Here is a 24,162-nt window from a genome sequence, read left to right on the forward strand (position 1 = left end):
CCTTCCTCTGGGCTCTCAGCATGGTAGGGCCCCTCAAGCCTGGCATGATGATGCCAACAATGGTGACTGTGGGTTCTGGGCCTGGCTGAGATGGGCAATTCGCTCCCTGCATTATTGATGGCAGGCATCAAACCTGAGTGGCATTGCAATCCCGTTCACCATGTTGCAACACCTCTTCACTCAAATTTGGCTCGTCCGTCCCTTTGTCGTTTTGTGGGCCCTCTCAAACAGGGGCCCTAGGGCAAACTGCCCCTTTTGCCCCCTCCCATCTCTGGCAGCCCTCCTTAATTACATGATCACATACTCATTTTTGGATAAATTGGTCAAAATTTGGGCGGGGGGTCATGGGAACAGCAGAAGCTGCATCCTTGAAACCAGGGTGATACCCTTGCCAAATTTCAAGTCCCTGCTTCAAAGCATAGAGTTGCCATAGTTATAAGATTTATTTTTTTTAACACTGGCAGAACAACATATTTTACCCTTATCTTTATTCTCAGATGTGGCTCAACCATTTTTGCTAAAATTTTACAAAAAATTCAGCCTGAAGTAGACACCCAGCATGGAACATTTCAGCCTGAATGCTTAACATTTGGCTAAGTTATAGGCAACTAAAAACAGGATCTTATAATGGATAGGGTGACCAAATTTCCCAACAGGAAAACAGGACACCACCTGGGGCTTGCCTGAGCCCTGCTGCCTGGGGTTGACAGCCGGAGCGCCTCTCCCCCTCTCCCATGTGGGGTTTGCCATAGCCTTTCCCTCCCAGGGCAGGGCTGACAGACCTAGCCCCACCACCCGGGGCTGTGGCTGAAGTCTGAGTCCCGCTGCCCAGGTCTGACATACCGAGCCTTCCACCACCACTCCACACCACCCTCCCCTTCTCTTCCTCTCCCCTCCCCCCGTGTGTGGCTCACCCAAGCCTTTTTCCCCCTCCCCCCAGCACAGAGCTGACAACCCTAGCCCCCCACCACCCAAAAAAACAACAGCTTTTCCTCTGCTTTGGCAAAACTGCACTTGTCCCATTTGCTTTTGTGACAAATGAACACCTTTGCCACAAATGTCAGGACATCCTGGACAGGGCTTAAAAAGGGGACTGTCCCAGCCAAAACTGGAACGTTTTTGGGCAACATTAACAAAGGGTGGGACTATCGATTCTGCCTATAATCATTGGAAAAAAATGTAAGCGGTATGTTAAGATTATTCTATTCAGATTTAAACTTGCTGCTTTATTACTGTTTCTAGAGTGACATGAAGTGGAATTTGACATTCATAGTGGAATGTCATTCCAATCTGCCAGATCAGTTTACCTAGACACTTGATAAATTAATTTATACATAGACCTGTCCTTCTGTTATTAAGGAAATGTAGCTGATTAAAAGTAATGGATTAATTGCCATGCAGATTGAAGCCCTTCTTTTATTGTTTGAATGGGTAGAATGCTGAGAGCCGCATTATAGGATTGCCAGTATGCCTGAGCCCTGATCTGGAAGGACCACAGTTTGTACATTTAAAACAAAAAAAACAAGGAGTACTTGTGGCACCTTAGAGACTAACATATTTATTAGGGCATAATCTTTCATGGGCTAAAACCCACTTCATCAGGTGCATGCAGTGGAAAATACAGTAGGAAGAGAGAGAGAGAACGTGAAAAAATGGGGGTGCTCTAACGAGACTAGTCAATTAAGGTGGGCTATTATAAGCAGGAGACAAAAAACTTTTGTAGCGATAATCAGGATGGTCCATTTCAAACAGTTGATAAGAAGGTGTGAGTAACAGTAGGGGGAAAATGGGGAAATAGTTTTTAATTTGTGTAATGACCCATCTACGCCCAGTCTTTATTCGGGCTTAATTTAATGGTGTGCAGTTTGCAAATTAATTCCAGTTCTGCAGTTTCTTGTTGGAGTCTGTTTTTGAAGGTTTTTTTGTTAAAGAATTTGCCACTTTTAGGTCTGTAATTGAGTATCCAGGGAGGCTGAAGTGTTCTCCGACTGGTTTTTTAATGTTATATTTCTTGACGTCTGATTTGTATTCATTTATTCTTTTACATAGAGACTGTCTGGTTTGGTCAATGTACATGGCAGAGGGGCACTGCTGGCACATGATGGCATATATCACATTAGTAGACGTGCAGGTGAACGAGCCCCTGATCTTGTGGCTGATGTGATTAGGTCCTATGATGGTGTCCCTTGAATTGATATGTGGAAAGAGTTGGCAACGGGCTCTGTTGCAAGGATAGGTTCCTGGGTTAGTGTTTTTGTTGTGTGGTTGCTGGTGAGTATTTGCTTCAGGTTGAGGGGCTGTCTGTAAGCGAGGACTGACCTGTCTCCCAAAATCTGTGAGAGTGAGGGATCGTCCTTCAGGATAGGTTGTAGATCCTTGATGATGCGCTGGAGAGGTTTTAGTTGGGGCTGTAGGTGACAGCTAGTGGCATTCTATTACTTTCTTTGTTGGGCCTGTATTGTAATAGGTGACTTCTGGGTATTCTTCCTGCTCTGTCAATCTGTTTCTTCACTTCAGCAGGTGGGTATTGTAGTTTTAAGAACGCTTGATAGAGATCTTGTAGGTGTTTGTTTGTCTCTGTCTGAAGGATTGGAGCAGATGCGGTTGTATCTTAGAGCTTGGCTGTGGACAATGGATCGTGTGATGTGGTCTGGATGAAAGCTGGAGGCATGTAGGTAAGTATAGTGGTCAGTAGGTTTCTGGTATAGCGTGGCATTTATGTGACCATCGCTTATGGAGCAGTGTAGTGTCCAGGAAGTGGATCTCTTGTGTGGACTGGTCCAGGCTGAGGTTGATGGTGGGATGGAAATTGTTGAAATCATGGTGGAATTCCTCAAGGGCTTCTTTTCCATGGGTCCAGATGATGAAGATGTCATCAATGTAGCGCAAGTAGAGATGGGGCATTAGGGGACAAGAGCTGAGGAAGCGTTGTTCTAAGTCAGCCATAAAAATGTTGGCATACTGTGGGGCCATGCGGGTACCCATAGCAGTGCCGCTGACTTGAAGGTATACATTGTCCCCAAATGTGAAATAGTTGTGGGTGAGGATAAAGTCCTTACACTTAAGTCTTGATCATTGTTAATTCCTTGCAGTCTCACGTGAGACTGCCAAAAACTTCACCTACTTCGTTGGAGATTTTAAGGAAGGCACCAGTTCAATAGGAATTTCATGGAGACCACTAATTCATTCAACCTTATAGCTGTTAGTACTTGGTCTGTATTTGATCCAATGATCAATATAAATAGAAAACTGTATGTTCCGTTACTAATTCCCTGAGCCATCCAACCCCCCATCCTTCTCTGTCATTTTCTGCTTTTAGCCATGAACATTTTCATAGTCTGATACTTGACCAAGTTCCTGATGGGATTTCTGTATGGCAGCAATTAAAGCATCTATTGGCTGAAATGCCAGTGGCCGAAATATTGTGATATAATATATGAACTGGTAACACCTTTGATTATAAGACTCCCAGCTACACTATTGACAGGTCTAGTATCCTTAAACAGAAGAGAGATTCATTTAAGAATCCTGCTTGATTTATTTGATACAAAATGAATATGAACAATAAATTGCATGATTTTAAAAGCTTAATTCCAATGAAATCCTGGTGAGAGCTTCAAATGCTGCCACAAAAAGCTGAAGTACATAGATGATAATAGTTGTTGAAACATAAGCAATAATGTTAAAGAATCTGACATCTGCCTTTGAATTGCTTAGTCTGGTATCTGGGGGCAAGAATATGTGGATTATAAAATTCTAAACAGTTACATAACAGTACAACTACAAAATACGTTCTAGTGACTGAGCATCTGAGATGTGACATTCAGTTTGCATCCCTAATCAGACTTGAGATATTATACCTTTTTAGACAAGGCTCTAAAAATCTGTTCAAGGTAACTCAGCAAGAATAAGCAGCAACAAATATACTTGTAACATTCTGTCATCAAGCTTTTCTGTAACACAAATTCATAGGCTCCAGAGTAACCTTATAAGCTAACTCAATAATGCCTAACAGTTGAATAGTAAACACCTCAACTGCTTGATGCTCACCATGTTATATAATATGTATTAATTTTGTCAGCAAGGCAGTTCTGATACCTTTTTGGAAATAGCTTAATTCATTTTTAACTATGTAAAAATAGATCTTATTACAGCATAAAATAAATATATAACATATCTAAGATCACATAAGCAGATTTGTTTGATTACAATGGGCAATAGCTACATGTTGTTGTTGATTCAAAACTCCTCTTCAGTTTCTAACTCTCCAAGTCTTCCTTCTTTGCACTTAACTGACATATTCAAATGAATTTTCTGAAAAACCTTTCATTTGCAGGTAAGATGTGTGGGATGTAAGTGTCAAAAGCTGGTTCCATTAATTGCATGGGATTTTGATTTGGAGCTTTCAGTATAAGCCAATGGTGGGCAACCTGCGGCCCACGGGCTGCACGCGGCCGGTCAGGGAAATCCACTGGTGGGCCGCCAGACAGTTTGTTTACATTTGCATGGCGACCCGCAGCTCCCAGTGGCCGCGGTTCGCCATTCCCGCACCACTTCCCGCAGCTCCGATTGGCCGGGAATGGCAAACTGCAGCCACTGGGAGCTGTGGGCAGCCGTGCAAATGTAAACAAACTGTCTTGCGGCCCACCAGCGGATTACCCTGACAGGCCGCAGGTTGCCCACCACTGGTATAAGCTATAAGCCATGTCTGATTACTGACATGACAAACTTGAGTAATGTTCTCTCTCGCTTTCTCTGTCCCCAGCATCTTTGCACATTTCATGCCATTCAAATATCTTAAATCAGAATGATTTTTCTTCCATTTTAGAAAATACTTTCATAATTTTTATCAAGACTGTCTTGAGCTCTGTGTGTTACCAGCTGTTGGCACCAGAAAGATATTTTTATTCTTCCAAGAATTTCAGATCTGTTTTCCTCCTGCTTTGCATCCCAGTTCTCCTAGCTTCCGTTACTTGTTAAGGATTATGGGCCAAATTTATCATGTTGTAACCACATTGACTTAAATGGAGTTCAATTTTGGACTCAGGTTTTATTCAATCTTGATCAGAAAAAATATCTGTAGATAGAAAGGGAAAATTACCTAATGCTTAACACTCTTCATCACTTCCTAATCCCTGCTACTTCATTTAGTACCAAATTATAGCTGGTCCTGTGCTCGAGTAGAAGAGGGAACCTCTTTGCAGTGCACCACTTTCTTCCCAAGGCAAGTAAATCTTTTAAGAGAAATAAATGGACCTGCAGTGTGGTGTTAGAAAAGCTACTTGTACTTTGGTCTCTAAAGACCACAAAACCTACACTAAATAATGTATTGTATTGTGTATATATGGTTCAACGCATTTTATATATATAGTAAAATATAGCAGAAATCTGGGTTGTGCATGCACAGTCCATTCTGTCATCTTAGTACTGAAGCATGAGTGGAGGAAGAGGTGTGCTAGAGGTGATCTAATTAAACCTCCAGGAAATATTCCATTATAAACACCTATTTCTACATTAGAGAATTCCTTAAAATGCTGTCAAGTGAAATTTTTATATATTGTCAATGGTTAAACTAAGTTTGAAAGGAATTGGGTGGGTACTTCTTAAAATTAGACAAGTATAAAATTATTACTTAGGTTAGCTATAGAATCATAGAAATGTAGGACTGGAAGGGACCTGTGCTGAGGCAGAACCAAATATACCAAACGGATGTTTGTCTAACCCAGGGGTAGGCAACCTATGGCACGCGTGCCAAAGGCGGCACGCGAGCTGATTTTTCAGTGGCACTCACACTGCCCGGGTCCTGGCCACTGGTCTCGGGGGCTCTGCATTTTAATTTAATTTTAAATGAAGCTTCTTAAACATTTTAAAAACCTTATTTACTTTACATACAACAATAGTTTAGTTGTATATTATAGATTTATAGAAAGAGAGCTTCTAAAAACGTTAAAATGTATTTCTGGCACGCGAAACCTTAAATTAGAGTGAATAAATGAAGACTCGGCACAGCACCTCTGAAAGGTTGCTGATCCCTGGTCTAACCTGTTAAAAACGTCCTATGATGGGGATTCCACAACCTGTGTCGGTAACCTATTCTAGTACTTAACTATTCTTATAATTAGCTTTTCATAATATCTAACCTAAATCTCCATTGCAGCAGATTAAGTCCGTTACTTCTTGTTCTACCTTCAGTGGACCTGAAGAACAATTGATCACCATGCTCTTTATAACAGCCCTTAACATATTTGAAGACTGTTTTCAGGTCCTTCCCTTCCCCCCAGTCTTTGTTTCTCAAGACTAAACATTCCCAGTTTTATTAACCTTACCTCATAGGTTCAGTTTTCTAAACCTTTTATCATTTTTGTTGCTCTCTTCCGGACTCTCTCTCTATTTTGTCCACATCTCTGCTAAAGTGAGGCCCCCAGAACTGGACACAGTGCTCCAGCTGAGACCTCACCTGTGCTAAGTAGAGCAGGAGAATTACCTCCCAGGTCTTACACATGACATTCTGGTTAACACACCCTAGAATGATATTAGCTTTTTTCACAACTGCATCACATTAACTCATTCAGTTTGTGATCCAGTATAACCCCCAGATCCTTTTCAGCAGTACTAATGCCATGCCAGTTATTCCCCATTCTGTATATGTGCATTTTGATTTTTCCTTCCGAAGTGTAGTGCTTTGCACTTGTCTTTGTTGAATTTCATCTTGGTGATTTCAGATGAATTCTCCAATTTGTCAAAGTCATTTTTAATTCTAATCCTGGCCTCCAAAGTGCAAGCAGCCACTCCCAGCTTGGAGTTACCTGCAAATTTTGTAAGCATACTCTCAAGTCATTAATAAAAATATTGACTAGTACTGGACCCATTGTAAATCCCTGTAGACCCCACTAGATATGTCCCTCCAGTTTGAGAGTAAACCACTGATAACTACTCCTTCAATACAGTGTTTCAATTAGTTTTGCATCCACTTTATGATAATTTCATACTTTTTTTGCTTTTGAGAACGTCACGTGGGACTGTCAGAAGCCTTACTAAAATCAAGATGTATTACATCTTTTTCCCTGTCCATTTGTCTAGTAACCCTGTCAAGGGAGGAAATTAGGTTGGTTTGGTATGATTTGTTCTTGACAATTGACTATTTCTTATAACCCTATTATCCTCTACATGCTTACAAATTGATTGTTTAATAATTTGTTCCAGTATTTTTCAAGGTATCGAAGTTAGGCTGACTGGTCTATAATTTCGCAGGTTGTTTTCCCCTTTTTAAAGATAGGTACTATATTTACCCTTGTTCAGTCCTCTGGAACCTCACTGATCCTCCATGAGTTCTCAAAAATAATCACTAATGGTTCTGAGTTAGTTCCTAAGGTGAATTTCATCAGGCCCTGCTTACTTGAATATATCTAGCAAATATTTTTTAACCTGTTCTTTCTCTGTTTTAGCTTGTGTTCCTTGCCCTTGTAGTTAATATTAATCGTTCAAAGCAGTGTTTCCCAAACTTGGGACGCCGCTTGTGTAGGGAAAGCCCCTGGCTGGCCGGGCCAGTTTGTCTACCTGCCCCGTCTGCAGGTTCCGCCTATCGCGGCTCCCACTGGCCGCAGTTCGCCGCTCCAGGCCAATGGAAGCTGCTTGAAGCGGCAGCCAGTACGTCCCTCAGCCCGCACCGCTTCCAGCAGCTCCTGTTGGCCTGGAGCGTCAAACTGCGGCCAGTGGGAGCCACAATAGGAGGAACCTGCGGATGGGGCAGGTAGACAAACTGGCCCGGCCCGCCAGGGGCTTTCCTTACACAAGCGTCGTCCCAAGTTTGGGAAACACTGGTTTGAAGTATATTATCACAATTTACCTTTAATGAAGACTGAAGCAAACTATGCATTAAACACCTCAGCCTTCTTGTTGTCATCCATTAGCTCTCCTTTCCTGCTAAGTAGAGGATATAGTACATATATGTTATGTATGTGGAAGTGGTTTCCATGTGATAAATTTCAGAACTATTTTATAAATTTGTTTAACCTGTGTCTTTGCTCCCCTCACTTACCTTCCATCTCCCTGGACTTAATCTTGCATTACAAACACTTACTCAGCTTTAAATAGCTTTTACTTTTTTAAAAATATTAACCTGCCAGCCAAATTATTTCTCTTCCTTTTCTGCAAAATTACACCTGCCCAAGCCCTGGAGAGGCAAGATTTAGTCCTAGGCCAGTAACAACTTTTCTCTCCATAAAAAAATGTGATCTTTCAGCCCTGCAGAGTTAGAAGCAGAAGTTTTATATCATTGGAAAGGGGAAACTATCAGCTTCTAGCATTCTTCCTGCTCTTGAAAATCTATTTTAGGTCACTGTCACAGATGGTCTGTGGCTTATGATCTTTGGCTTCCTCTGACCCCTTTACACTGTGGACTCATTGTAATAAAGGAATTTGGCTTTCCAGATGGAGGGATATGAAAGGGCCCTACAAGGCCAAATTCTTAACTTGTGTAAATCTGCATAGTTCTGTTGATTTTTAACAGTGATGCCAGTTGACACAAGCTGAGAATCTGGATCATTATGTTTAAAATAGCATGCACAATGTATCACATTGTGATATAAAAGTTTTCTCAACACTGGACGACATGCATGTTTTAGAACTCATCGCTTAACCTCTTCTGAGCAATAGGCCCATGCCAAACTCATGCAGCTAAAACCTTTCACACCACACCATCATGTATTCCCTACATATTTTGTGCATGTATGTGTAGATACACATATTATACTGTATATAAGTAGTAGAATACTCAACGCTAGAAAAAATGATTTTATGCTGTCCTTATATTAATTTTTTTTATGTTCTAATGATGTTAGTTTCCAGTCTTACAAAATTTGCATCTCATCACTCAAGGATGTATAAATAGCTCTTAGTGTATGTACTTCCGATGTTGTAGCCCCTAAGGTCTTAACTCCATAAACAGTGGGGAAAGGTAATCTAATAGATACAAAATTCATTAGAGAGTATGTGATTAAAAGACTAACTTGTTTGTCACACAGTGGTCATTTTCCCAGGTTTTCTTTAACAAAGCATCATTTTTAAACTTTTGAGAATAACCATTTGCTGAATAATGTTTACATAAATTAAATGGGGCATGATTCCTTACTGCAAATGAGTATGCAATGTAAATTAGCCAAACCTAGAATATGAGGCTAGGGAAAGAGGAATCAGTACTAAAAACAAATAAAAATGTGGGTGATATAAATCACATAAATGTTAAATTATATACAGACTTATATGACCAAGAAGGAAGAAGTAGAAAGCAGATAAATTTGGCATTAGTGCATTCATTAAAGCACAGCGGCTAGGTGTGTGAAAAATAGTCCATGCTGTAAACATTACAGTTTCTGAAAGCTTTTTTTCTTTTCAAGATTATCTACTCCACCCTTCTCTATCATGAGATTATAGCACTCTCAGATTCAGATCCTGACCAGGATGTAATCTCCAACCCAAAATCAAACCCTACCTACAGGCGGCTCAAGCGGCGCTGCCGCAGCAGGCGCCTGCCCGCGTCCGCGCCGCGCCCCCAGGTCCCTCCTTCCCCTCTTCCCGCATCCGGGGGGGGGGGCGGGCCTGCCGGACCTGCGCGTGCCTGCGGGAGCTCAGCCGAGGGCGGACGCGGCGGGGCGGCGCCGCCCGCGGCGCGGCGCGGCAGGTCCGTCCGCCGGGCTCCGTGGGACCTGCGGGGGCACGCGCGAGAGGAGGAGGGAGGCCAGCCCGCCCTTCCCAGGACACCGCCCCAAGCGGGCGCTTGGCCCGCTGGTGCCTAGAGCCGCCCCTGCCTACCTACACCTAACCAGAGCCAAAACACTGCCCTTCACCATCTTTACAATAGATCTACCAATCCCTATACTAATCAGCATTCTTGTGCGTAAAAGGCCAAATTCAGAGGTGACTTAAATGGTGGTGTAAACTAAATATCAGTAAATCAGCATAAATAATATCCTGAGAGGGTGAAAAGACAGAGAGAGGTTGTAGCAGGCACAGTCAACAAGGTGTATGAAAGCATAAGCTAAAGCACTTAGGGCCAGCTGCCAATGTATAATTTACATACCACTTACATTATCTCCAAAAATGGCCCATAAGGTACAATTAATAAAATTAAAATCATGCACATGTTGTTTCATGCTCTAGTATTAACATACACAAAAATGTTGTTTTATGATCATCTATCCGTGTGTGTGTGTGTGTGTATATATATATATATATATAAGTGTATTAGCCTTCCCTTTTATAGTAGTGACATGCATTAAATTAGGGATGTAAAATGTTTACCGGTTAACCTGTAAACATTAGTCTTGCCGGTTAACCCACCGTTAACCCCTGTGCCTGCTCCGGCCCTTTAATCGATTAACCATTTAAATGAAATAATTTTAATCGTTTAAATGGTTAACTTTTTAAACAATATTTATATCCCTACATGAAATCGTCCTCTATATAAAAAATCATGTACAAGAAACCTCATGTATGGAGAAAATGTTCTTGTGTAACTAAATGCACGTATATAAAATTTTATCCATATATTAATGCAAACAATTTTGACACTCTTTTCAATACTCAAGTCAATTAGTAGACAGTGCATGATACTGGTTTCAGATAGAAAAGAAAGATAAATGTTGTAGAATGCATCTTTTTCAGTTGTGCTTTCTTTCAGTAACACCTATACTTCAATCCTTTAGCCTCACACCTGAAATTGTCAGTACACCTTCTTCCCCAGAAGAAGAGGATAAATCCATTCTTAATGCAACTGTTCCGATTGATGACTCCATTGCAACAACTAAAATTCAGATTAGGCTAGCGGATGGAAGCCGTTTGATACAAAGATTCAATCAAACACACAGGTAAACTAATGCCATAGAGATACAAGTAACCATGCTTCTTTCAGTAAGACTGTTTTGTATCTAATAGATAGAAAAGGAACTAAAATAGCAGCTGGCATATAAAAAGGCAAGAATGATGGTAAAACAGGGTAAAGTGTATAAGCAGTTTATTAATTATGAATGTTTGCAGTAGAGGAACACTCGATGTAGAATAACACTTCTGGAGGTGATCAGATTCAGGCATTTGGTAACTGTTAAATTCATATAATTTTGGGGAGGGATAGCTCAGTGGTTTGAGCATTGGCCTGCTAAACCCAGGGTTGTGAGCTCAATCCTTGATGGGGGCACTTAGGGATCTGGGGCAAAATCAGTATTTGGTCCTGCTAGTGAAGGCAGGAGGCTGGACTCAATGACTTTTCAGGGTCCCTTCCTGTTCTATGAGATATGTATATCTCCATATATTATATTCATCGTCCGTACTCATATTCTGGCTTTTAGTTTGGATATTGGTTTGAGAAGCACTTTTGTTTGGCTGGTTGATATGTGGTGTTATGCAATTACTTATCTGTTCTAAGGGTGCATTTGTTCAGAGTCTGGCAAAGTTATACTGTTGTCACATTTCCCTCTCTACATGTATGTGAGAGCTATGGTAGGCAGAGTGAGACAGTTTCGGCTATGGTGCAAAGGGCAGTGTTAGGGCTCTTTATTTTAGCAGACATGAATAGTACAGCCTCTCTTCTTTCCCAGTATTTGGTTGAGAGCAAGGTGGCTGAGGCACAGTCCAATTAAAATAATGGCGATGCTGGCAGGTTGGGAATAGAGCTGTGCAGGAAACAGATTTCCTGTCCTGTTAAAATTGTTGAGGTTTCAAAAACACTCCCATTCTGCATATGGACAAAACAGTGACATTTTAGGTAGTTGCAAAGAGCTGGAGAGAGATGCACTCCAGAATAGTTAACGCCTGGTGCATAGAGCACTCACCTGGGATGCTATGTTCAGGTCCCTGGTCTGAATCAGGCAGAGGCAAGACTCGTACTTGGATCTCCCATATCCAGTTGAGTGCCCTAACCAATGAGCTATTCTGGTCATGGTGGTGGAGGGTGTCTGTCTGTCTCATTTAGACCAGAAATTCCATCGTCAACCCAGGAAACCTTTCCTGACAAAAGTTTTGTTGAAACTGGCATGTTCCTGCAGAAAGTTTTGGCAGATCAGCATTTTGTGACAAACCACTGAATTGAATGTTTCTGACCAGCTCAAGCTGGGAAACTGATAGAATGTGTGACCCAGGATGTTGCTTTTCCCCATTATTGAGGGAGTTTTTCCCAGTCTTGAAGGAGCTTTGCCATCCAGGAATGGAAGGGGGATTCTGGATCCCAACCTGCCCCTAGGTTCCCAGGTAGCATCAATAGCCTGCAGCACTTGTTTCCATGTATTTTGTTAGGCAATAGTGACCCTTTCTCTCACATAGTTGTCATAGTTATCCAAGCACTGATAATGTCAATATAGAGCACACTTCACTGGCCAATGTATGGTAGAGGATCAGTAAGGAACTACACCTACTGCAGAGTGCTGCTGTCTGCTTGCTTAGTTGTTGGTTAAAGAGGACATATTACACTAACTCTTCAAAGATTGCACAGGCTTATTATTTTCTTCTGGGAGAATTTTTCAGCATTAATTCTTTTCTCGAGCCCTATATAATTTGCATCTAGGCTGGCTTAAAGATGACTTCTTATTCTGTGTGTTGACAGTAATTATGATGTCATACTTTTGCTGACAGTTTTTAGATTGTAGCTGGTAGATCGGGTATTCAGCAGAAGACTTTGGTTTTGGAACATATTCCTGTCCCCAACCACCATTTTTCTGTCAGAGGTAGTCTGCTGACTTTCAGGGTACATCAGGGGTGTAGACATGGGTGGGCCTGTGTGGATCGTAGCTCACTCAGACCCACCAGAATCAGTCTGTCTGAATGCCAAGTTTAAGTCAATTTATTCATGGCCTTTATTTTGGAACCATGCACCATGAAGGTGGGAGCTCAGGTATTGGACATTGCCCATCCACCATGATTTGGGGCCCACCCAAATTTTGATGCCTAGCTACACCACAGGGGTACAGTGTAATATTTCTCTTTTCATTCAGATTTGGCCCTGGCTGGGAAGTAGGGACAACGCTAATCACTGGGAATTGAAGCTGATTAAGGAACTGCCATAACTTAGTTTGGCTCTGTCATTCCATGTTGCGTATTGGATTTTATGCATGTACTCAAACTACTGAAGGAGTAAATTACATTGAAAAATAAAACGAATTTATCTAATGAACTCCTATGCCACCACCTTCATTCTTCAAGATGTGTCCCTACGGGTGCTCCACTCCAGGTGCTCATGTGCCTTTTGAGGCTTTGATTGGAGATTTTCAGCTAGCAGTATCTGTTCAGCTCTCGCATGTGCCCTGTGCCGCCTTGTGCCAGACATCAAGGTTATATAGGGCTGCACAGGCAAACTGCCCTTAGCTTTTTCTCAACTACTTTGGCCTTTTTCTCAACTACTTTGGCCTTAGTGTATCTACCTTGGCCATTCTATTTTTCCTTAGCGTTAAGATACTTAGTGTAGCAGTTACTAGTATAGTTAGGGTGGTATAGTTAGAGCAAACACAGCCAGCATCGAGGAAATGCTTTTGAGAGCACAACTTTGGTGGACTGGACATGTCATCAGAATGTAAGACCACCATCTCCCAAAACAGATCCTGCCTGGGGAGCTGAGGCAGGGCAAAACAAAGAAGTGTCATCGGTATGATAACTAAAGATAACTTGAAATGCAGTCTGTAGTGGGCTGGGATCAATCTCAAAGAACTTGAGCAAACAGCTCAGAACAGGACTCACTGTTAGTCTCTGACAAGATTAGCAAGCCATGGCTTTGAGCAGGATTGACAAAATCGTTTCCAGGCTGCATGTGAAAGACGCCATAGAGGTTCATTGTTAAATATCATGGACGTGGACTTCCTGTGCCCTCAGTGCGGCCGACTCTGTGCATCAGGGTTTGGACTTCAGAATCATAAGCGTATCCATAGATAAGAATTGTAATGTTGTCGTCATCAGCAATGGACGACTACTATGGAGAGACTACTAGTAGTAGTAGTTACAGTTAGTTTGTATAGATAGTTAGGGGGAATTGTTTTGTTCTCTGTACCCCTTTTTCCTTTGGGAGACTCATTTTCCTGGCAGGGCATGCCTGGCTCACCAGGCTTCAGATGCTGTCTCTCCTGCTGAGAGGCTATTCTTGTAAACGATGGCCCCTCTAAGTGTGGTCATTGCTTGGGGGAGTCCCATATCTCTCAAAAGTGCAACTTTTGCTTGGCCCTCAAGTCTAGGCCAAGGAAGAACAGGGAAACCAAGCGAAGACTGTTCGTGATGGAACACTCCCTGCAACCAGAACTGGGTCAGGAGACACCTCCCACCTCCCCAATACCTGTCCTCAGACAAACCCAGAGCATGCCTTTTACACTGGGGCAAGCTTCCCCCACGGAGGGGAAGATTTTGGAGGCTTCTGGGAAGACTCCCAAAAAGAGAAGTGTGGACTCTCACTCCAAGGAGCCAGCCCCAGAAAAGACCAAGTCTCCCTGTCAAGTCTATGGTCTCTGAGGGTACTGTTGAGGCCAAAGATTCCTCTCCTTTACCCACAAGGAGAGCAGGCATTGGGCACTGTCGAGTTCAGCCCAGCAGTCAGTACCAATGCATCCGACCCAGCCAGCAGTGCCATTACTCCCCTTAACCCAGCCATTGGTACTGATGCAGTTTATCCAGCTATCAGTGCCAGCACATTTGGCATGATCCCCCTTTTCACCTGGAGTGCAATCATCATCAGTACCATTAGCTTTGGCGACCATGACCTGGGCTACTGCTTCAGTACTGGATCCCTTCTCAGTATCACAGGAATTCCAGTATTCTGAGGACCTTATGGTATCTGATGGACCGAACTCCCTGCTTCTTATGGGTACTGAGTGCCTTTCAGTACCGAGATGCCAGTCTCTGGGCTACTGTCCTCTGGCACCGTAGGAATCTCCACCATTTTCAATGGGTGCCCCCCACCCCCATGGAATGACATGGAGGAGAAAGAGGGAGACTTTCAATCACTCTCCTCTGTCTTGGTCAGAGGTTCACCAACCTGCCCCTTCAGGAATTCCTTTTTGACCATTCACAGGGAGGATTGTATTGGTCACCAAGGGTGATGGAACCAACCCGGTATTCCAGCTTCACTTCCTCATCTGTGTCATCAGATCTGATACATCAATAGGTTCTACAGTATCATCTTCAGTTCTGGACTCTGTTTTGAAGCTCCCTCCTCCTTCTGGGGATACTGCCCAGAAGTCACCTGAAGTGGAGCACCAATGGGGACGCTAAGAAGAAGAGGAGGTTACTCAACTTGTGCAGTAACTACAGTCTTTGAGATGTGTAGCCCTCTGGGTGCTCCAGCACCTACCCTCCTTCCCCTCTGCTTCAGACAGTTCCTTGGGGACAATTGGGTAGAGAAGGAACTGAGGCCAGTTTTCCTGCACACACCTATATAGCCTTGGGGAGGCATAAACGAATGCGTAGCTAAACAGAGGCATAGACGAATGAATAGGAGGCATAGATGAATGCATAGCTAAACAGACACTGCTAGCTGAAAATCTCTGATTAAGGACTCAAGAGGCTCATGCACACACCTGAAGTGGAGCACTTATAGAAGGACACAGCTCAAGGTTATTTTACAAGATGAGTAACTTTCTATTGTATGATAAGACAAACCATACATCCATTCTTCTTTTCAGTCATTGTATTCAGAAAGCAAGAATCCCTAGATTATCACCCTAATCGTTTGAAGAATATGATCAAAATATAGTGTAACAGGGTCAGGCCAGATGGCCACAGGAGAGTGGTAGAAGATAGATACATTAGCCCCAGATTAAGCAGGTTCCTTTTCCCTGAGTAAGATAACAGGGACTATTCCAGAACAATCAGGAACCTGCTAGAACCAATTAAGGCAGGCAGGCTAATCAGGGCACCTGGTTAAAAGAAAGACCTCCCTTCAATTAGTGAGAGGCACGTAAGGAGCTGGGAGTGAGAGGATGTGCTGCTGGAGGACTGAGGAATACAAACAGCATCAGAAAGAAGGTCCTGCAGTGAGGACAAAGAAGGTGCTGGGGGGAGGTCATGGGGAAGTGGCCCAGGGAGTTGCAGTTGCCACACAGCTGTTACAGGAGACATTGTAGACAGCTGCGATCCACAGGACCTTGGGCTGGAACCCAGAATAGAGGGCGGGCCCAGGATTCCCCCATTCCCCCAACTCTCTCTGTTTGACACAAGAGGAGTTGACCTGGGCTCTGAGTCATATCAGAGGGGAAGGTCTCTGGCCTGTCCCCGACCCACTAGGTGGGAGCACCAAGACTGCAGGGATTGTTCTCCTCCCTTTCCCCCATGCTGAACCTCTGAGGCGAGCAAATCCTCTGGAAAGTGCAGGACCCACCAAGGCAGAGGAGGAACTTTGTCACAATAGGTATACAATCAAAAGTGTGTTTGTAAATAGTGCATGCTGTATGTGCAGTATTCAAATTTTTTGCCTTTACTGGTGTTGGCAGCTGATTCCTGTATAAATTAAATCATTAGTAATTTTTCAGTGTTTATATAATACCATGATATTTATTTCAACAGGATTATGGATATTCGAGACTTTATTATCCAGTCCCATCCTGCATTTGCAGCAGCTGACTTTGTTCTTGTGACTACATTTCCAAATAAAGAGCTAACAGATGAAAGTCTGACACTACAAGAAGCAGATATACTTAACACTGTGATTCTTCAACAACTAAAGTAATCTTGCACCTGTCAGTGCAATATAGCTTTTGGGGATAGGTATTGTGCCAAACAAGGATGCTTCCAGTGGTGCGGAGGGAGGGAATCAAATCAACATCTTCTTTCACTTGTACAGATCAGTTTTGTTTTTGTTTCTGTTCTGTCTTCCAATGATAACATATTTGAATCAGATTTTAGAGTGATTTCTCACCAAATGTTTTTACAGTTTTAAAACTAAGCTTGTATAAATCGATATGTTCCAAAACCTAACAAAAACTAATAAGCTACTTGAGAAACACAGCTATCACTTTATTGTTCAGATATTTTTAGGGCAGAAAAGCAGTTTTTTCAGGGAGTCAGTGTCTTTTTACACACTTGGTAAGTCTTGCACTAAGGAAATGATTTATGCTGCAGTGACAAACAGCCTTTTGAACACTTAACCCAGTAGGTTGAGATATGTTTATTTCCCTTAGCACATAGATTTTCAAGTATTCTCTTTGTAAGTTGACATGTGTACGTGCCCTAATATGATTTTAAAGTATTCGGTTTATAGTGTTTTGTTGGTGCAGTATAATTATTTTATGTAATTAACCTATAAATATTTTTCCTGTAAATTATCCTATAACCTTCACTATTAATGGATCAGTAATAAAAAACAAATCTCAGCCTTTTCCGAGTACATTTAATATTGTTCTCACTGATATTTAATATTTTTCTCACTCATGCTCCAGTTGTAATTCTCATGTTGCAAAGAATTTACTTTAAACAGAAATGGTAGAGTAATAGCAACTAATGGACAAACATCAAGTTCGACATTTTCAAAAGAAATGGCTTGATGATCACATTCAAACACCCATGTTCAATCGAGACCTATGCAGATACATAATTCCATGCGTAAGCAGTTATTTAGGTGCCCAAATAACATTTGTGTGCACAAACACAAGACTTGTTTATGCAGTCACTTGAATACACAAAAGATGATGTGCAGTTTTGTATGCAGTTTTGTACCTGGACTTCAGCTCTCCATATTTGGTATTTTGACCAAAAGTATTATATTTTTAAAGTAGTGCACTGGTGATTTAGTTATGCAATTTTCTTTATTCTCACTGGCAGCTGTGTGATTAAACCATGGCAATTATTTGAAAATACATTCTTTTCAAAGAGTTTAATCCTGCATTCTGCTATGCAGATAGAATAGTGTGAAATAGAAAATGGGTTCCTGTACTTACACAGCCACAGATATTATAAATCTGCATACTGTGCATCAAAAGAGGATCAAACCTTAGATGAGGAGAATGGGCTGCATCCTATGTGCCAGAATGTGTAGAATGTTGTCTTTAATATTATTTCCCAAAAATTTGAAAACTTATTTCACTATACGTAGCTCACCCTTGGTCAGTAGAATTTATTTTAAGTTCTTACCTCAAAGTAGGCATTTCCAACTATAAGTAATATTCAATCATTTGCAACCATATATGAAGTCAAATGTTTTGTAAGACAAATATCTGCATGATTTAAACAATCACAAATACATTGTGTGCGCTAATCAATAAAGAAAAGATTTTAAGATAAAAATGTCCCAGACAACTTTTTCATATTCTGTTCTCTTTTATGTTGTGACAAAGAAGCAGTTGTTTGTGTGGTTTGCATGGTGAGTGTTGTGTATTTGGGGTGAGGGAGGAAGGAAATATGTTTAAAACAATTTTAAATACTAGACCTAAATACTTGGTACATAAAATATAGATTTCCAAGTCAGAATTCTGATATGGATCTGAACCACTCCGAACTTTGGCCATGTTTGGATTCAAGGAGTAGCTTCACGTCCATCCCTAATAAAATGTAAGCAGTGCACAGGTAATGATAACAACTTAAACAGCTTACTTTGATGCATAAGGAACTGTGGTTACATCAAAGAAATAGGTTTTCATTTTTCAGGGTTGTTCAAAGACATATAACTACATGTTGTCACCCTTTCTTTATTTTAAATAGCCAGTGAACTTCTAATGTAAGAGCTTCGTAACATCTGGGTAAAAGTCTTTACTTTAAGATTAAAGAGCTCAGAGAAAATACAACATGTATTTATTGATATCTTTGGAGATATTCAGGCAGCAGTTTTTAAACTTTGAGCTAAGCTCCACCCCACCCCCCTTGACCTACAATTTTTGATTGCACCCCCAACTCAGGCAAAAATAGACAATACTTGCCCCTCCCCCCTCAGGTTTTCAGGCTGGGGGAAGGTGCATTCGATGGTCTCTGGTCATGCTGACCATCTGTGCAGTCCCCTGCACACCACACCTTGACTCTCTTTACCCTGCTTAGCAACATCTAGTCATAGGTGCCAAGCTGCTAAGGAATCCAACCCCCTTTATTATTAGCCTCATGTACTTTTGCTCTGAAACACATTTGAATTAAGTCCTATGTGAGAAGTGCCATCTACAGAATCTCATTTTCTCAACCTTGCCTGTTATAGCAACCAGGCCCTCTACATACACAAGGGAAAGCCTTGCCTGAAAGAAGCTCTTTTGAGTTATTTTAAAAGGTGGCTGCTCAAAACATTTTTTTAAATGTAATTTAAAAAGCATTTTTGGTATTAAACCCTGTTAGATACATTTTGTACTCCAGACTATACAGTGCTGGTTTTCCACCCTGTTACAGCTCACTTGACAGCTGAGACTTAATTTTGTTTTAGTTAATCCAGCAAATCTGGACTTTGATCCCCACTGGTGTGTAAGCAGGGCAAGAGCTTTGCTGATATAGTACTTATTAGATTTCTGTTGTTGCCAATCTAAGCAAACACTGTTCTCAGATCTCAGCCTTAGAGGTGGTGAGGAAGGCCCTGCTTGGTTTTATCCCTTCTTGTAAAACTATGTGGCCTACATTAAAAAGATAAGTAGATAGCTGTTCAGATCTGTATATATATATATAGGTCAGACCACCTTTGACAGGAGACAAATTTGAGAGGCTTTTGAACACAATACAGGTATGATATTTCAATAGAAGTTTTACTTTCCAAATCTCTTCTCCATTCCACACAGACTATTTCCAGACATGAGAAATATTTTTCTGGTGGATATTCCGCTATACCTGACTTTCTGAATAGGCTCGACATTCATGCTGTCTCCATAGATGTTGATCCTGCAAACACTTCTGCCCATACAAAAGTTGACACACATGAGTAATCCCATTAAAATGGATGGGACCACTTCCATGCATAAGTCAGGCATGTTTGCAGGACTGGGAGTTTGGATTGTCAACTGTATGGCCCCATCACCGTTTATCTTTGGGCCTTTCTACAGGTCTTTGTATGTATGTGTACAGTACCTAGCACAGTGGCTCTGCTGTTCTGACTGGGACCTTGATGATACTAAAATATAATTATTAAAAAATACAGTGATAAAAATTTTTATCTAGTTTCTCCACTTGTAGCTATTAATGGACAAGCAAAATTAGCCAACAACAGTGTATATTATACTCCAAGAGTTGTCTCTGTGACGCTCTCCAATAAACCTAAATGTTTGTCCATTTGCTTTATTATTTATTTATTACCCTTTTTGAAGTGAATATTTAGCTCAGCCCATAAAAATTCAGAAAATGCCAACCTGGCAAGGTCTGTTTGCCTGAAAGCCTATACAGGCAGCTATTACCCAATCTACTGTGCAAGCAGAGCAGGTAGTGATGACCTGGTGTTAGTGATTTCCAAATGACCTTCAGTAGTGGCCAAGACCAATTACAAACAAGTTTCATTTTCCTAGAACTGTGGCATATGAAGTAGAATTCTTAAAGCCCCATCTGTTGCAAACTCAGATACTCCAACTGAATAATCTCTGAAAAGTACAGTAATTAAACCCTCATTAAATGTTGCTGTGATAGAGGTTTAACTCTATCATAGAAGTAGATTGCATAAAGATTTCAGTATTAATAAAATACAGAGTATTTGCAGATAACTTTTCCCATATAATAATGACATGACATTCTGTAATACTGTTTCTTGTACTGCATTCTGTATGTTGTATTTCTGTTTAAGGCAATCAAAACAGTATGCTGGTTTTGTAATAAAACTCTCAACCAGGCAAAACAAATTTAGATTAGGGTTTTGTTTCTAAACTCAGTCAGGATTTGCCAAGGCTTGTGCATGTGTTGAAGTTTGCCTAGTTGTCATAAACATTGGGGCTGATTTATGGCTTTGGTTAAAAAAAAAAGTCAAAATTTGGCTGTTTCGGCTGACTTTCCTTTGAGTTCATCTCTGTGACGGAGCATCTGGGTTCTATCAATAATTTATACTTCACAGCAATGGAAAAATGGAGCCTTCAGTAAGAGGCCTGGATAAAGTGGAGACAGCCAGATCAAATGAACTGCGCAAGGCTGTACTTGAGTTTGGTGGTTAAGCATTTGAAAGACCACCATTAAAGTGTCCTCTTATCCTCAGTGGGGCATCACCGAGACAATGCAGCTGTTCACCAACCTCTAAATTGTGTGTCTGTAGCTGGAGAAAACTGGTCTGGGTTAGGAGGGGAGTATCACTCCAGAATCAGCCATGCAAGGCTCTCAGTTTTGACCAGGGTTGGGTCACAGATAAGACCTGCTTTCCGGACCATGTTCTATTTTCTTTTCTTTTTTAATGATGCTAAGGCAGTGTTTCCCAAACTTGGGACGCTGCTTGTACAGGGAAAGCCCCTGGCAGGCTGGGCCAGTTTGTTTACCTGCCCCGTCCGCAGGTTCGGCCGATCGCGGCTCCCACTGGCCACAGTTCGCCGCTCCAGGCCAATGGGAGCTATGGGAAGCAGCGTGGGCTGAGGAACATATTGGCTGCCGCTTCCAGCAGCTCCCATTGACCTGGAGCAGCGAACCTCAGCCAGTGGGAGCTGCGATCGGATGGGGCAGGTAAACAAACCGGCCCAGCCCGCCGGGGGCTTTCCCTACACAAGCGGCGTCCCAAGTTTGGGAAACACTGAGCTAAGGGATGCGGTATGTTATATGAATCATTTTTATTTTGATCTGCTTCTCTTTATCTAATAAATCTTGTTTTAAATAAGTGACTGTTGTGTGGGTGTTTCACATCATCCATCCCCAGAGAGAGCAAAGCCTTTTCACCACTAAGGGGAGGTAGAGAAGGTAAAAGTTGTGCCTGGAACCTAACCCACTCTCTTCACTCATTCTTGGTCAAAACAGCATGAAAACCAATGGCCTCTCCCAGTGAAGTGGGTTACAAAAGTCTACAGTGAGTATTAGAGGTAAGGAGGGGGCTTTTACAGACCCAAAAGGGAGACATGAGTTAGCATAGAAGCAGTTGGCAATCAGGCCTTCCCATAATGGAACAGTGCTGTGACCCCAGCCCCCACACTGATACGAGTGGAGCTTGGGTAGTCAGGGCTAGTGGTTGGCGCAGTGGCAGGAAGAAGCCAGGAACAGCTTCTGTTCAGAGCTGGAATCAGAAACAAAGAGTCTGAGAGCAAGGCAAGAGGCAGGTCCATTGCTATGCTTGGCAGGAAGTCCACCTTGTTGTACAGACACTTCCTGGAACTCCTCCTGGGCTTAAATAGAGTGCCTGGACCTACGAGAGACCACAAGGGAAGCTGTCAGTCAAGCCTTCTGAGGAAGTACTTCCTGTGGTGTTTATCTCTACAGGGTCTATGTGGTAATGCATGCAACCCTACCTTGTCCAGTGGGTAGCAGTGTGGAGGGGTGAGCCATCCCACAGATCCAGGTTCTGGTCCTCTCCCTGTAGGACCTCACATCACCCTTCCCCCTTTCAGGGGCACTCCTAACTGCTGACCCAGGCTTGTATGGGTGTTTTTTATGAAAGGCATCCACAAGGTCAGATGCTTGGAGATGGGCAGCTGGTTCCCAGGACCATTCTTTGGGGCCATAACCTCACCAGTCAATGAGATAGAGAAGTGTAGGACAGAAAGGAACCTCAATAGGTCATCTAGTCCAGTCCCCTGCACTCAAGGCAGAGCTATGCCATAACTTGGCGATTCCTGACAGGTATTTGTCTAACCTGTTCTTAAAAACCTTCAGAGACAGAGATTCCACAATCTCTCTAGGCAATTTGTTCAAGTGCTTAATTACCCTTACTGTTAGGAAATTTTTCCTAATGTCCAACCTAAAGCTCCCTTGCTGCAATTTAAGCCCATTGCTTCTTGTCATAGCTTCAGAGGTTAAGGAGAACAATTTTTCTCCCTCCTCCTTGTAACAACCTTTTACATCCTTGAAAACTGTTATCATGTCCTCCCCTCGGTCTTCTCTACTCCAGACTAATCAAACCCAGTTTTTTCAATCTTCCCTCAGAGGTCATGTTTTCTAGAACTTTAATAATTTTTGTGCTCTCCTCTGGACTTTCTCCAATTTGTCTCCATCTTTCCTGAAATGTTGTGCCCAGAACTGGACACAATACTCTAGCTGAGGCTTTATCAGGGCAAACACCTAGAAGATAAGATGACAAGTAACAGGCAGCATGAATTAGTCAAAAACAAATCATGTCAAACCTGACAAATTCGTGCTGTTACTTATCACCTTATCTTCTAGGTGTTTCCAAAATGGATTGCTTGATTATTTGCTCCATTATCTTTCTGAGTACTGAAGTTAAGCTGACTGGTCTGTAATTCCCCGGGTTGTCCTTATTCCCCTTTTTATAGATGGGCATATATTTTTTCTCTTCCAGTCCTCTGGAATCTCTCCTGTCTTCCATGAGTTTCCAAAGATAATCACTAATGGCTCTGATATCTCCTCAGTCAGCTCCTTGAGTATTCTAGGATGTATTTCACCAGGCCCTGCTTACTTGAAGACATCTAACTTGTCTAAGTAATTTTTAACTTGTTCTTTCCCTTTTTTATCCTCAGATCCTACCAAGGGGCATATTTACATCTTACACACCCCAAGCACAACCTCCTCAGCTCCCCTCCTGCCTATAGCCAACCTTTGTGTTTTCCATAAAAAAATGAAACTTAACCCACTTTTAACTTTTAGGCACCCCTAGAACACTGGTGCCCCTAGGCACATGCCTACTGTACCTGGAAATCTGGCCCTGATCCTACCTCATTTTCACTAGCATTCACTATGTTAGACACCCATTTGCCACTAACCTATTTGGTGAAAACTGAAACAAAAAGGTCATTTAGTACTTCTGCCATTTCCACATTTTCATAGAATCATAGAAGATCAGGGTTGGAAGGGACCTCAGGAGGTCATCTAGTCCAACCCCCTGCTCAAAGCTGGACCAATCCCCAACTAAATCATCCAAGCCAGGGCTTTGTCAAGCCTGACCTTAAAAACCTCTAAGGAAGGAGATTCCACCACCTCCCTAGGTAACCCATTCCAGTGCTTCACCACCCTCCTAGTAAAAAAGTTTTTCCTAATATCCAACCTAAACCTCCCCCACTGCAACTTGAGATCATTACTCCTTGTTCTGTCATCTGGTACCACTGAGAACAGTCTAGATCCATCCTCTTTGGAACCCCCTTTCAGGTGGTTGAAAGCAGCTATCAAATCCTCCCT

General features: G+C 42.1%; 1 protein-coding gene across 7 annotated transcripts in view; it reads left to right on the plus strand.

Annotated features, from left to right (window-relative positions):
• Positions 1-17,587, plus strand: part of UBXN2B (UBX domain protein 2B) — a 113,835-nt gene extending 96,248 nt beyond the window's left edge. For 6 of the 7 annotated variants that reach the window (XM_039525048.1, XM_039525047.1, XM_039525049.1 and 3 more), the window contains 2 exons: positions 10,704-10,865; positions 16,528-17,587. In XM_039525048.1, the coding sequence (XP_039380982.1) occupies positions 10,704-10,865; positions 16,528-16,690 (325 nt within the window). In that variant the 3' untranslated portion in view covers positions 16,691-17,587. The remainder of the gene's footprint in view (positions 1-10,703; positions 10,866-16,527) is intronic. The other variant, XM_039525051.1, reaches the window with a different exon arrangement.
• Positions 17,588-24,162: the final 6,575 nt, after the last annotated feature.

Source organism: Mauremys reevesii, linkage group 2 (assembly GCF_016161935.1).
Source record: "Mauremys reevesii isolate NIE-2019 linkage group 2, ASM1616193v1, whole genome shotgun sequence".
In the NCBI taxonomy this organism is placed as follows: Eukaryota; Metazoa; Chordata; order Testudines; family Geoemydidae; genus Mauremys; species Mauremys reevesii.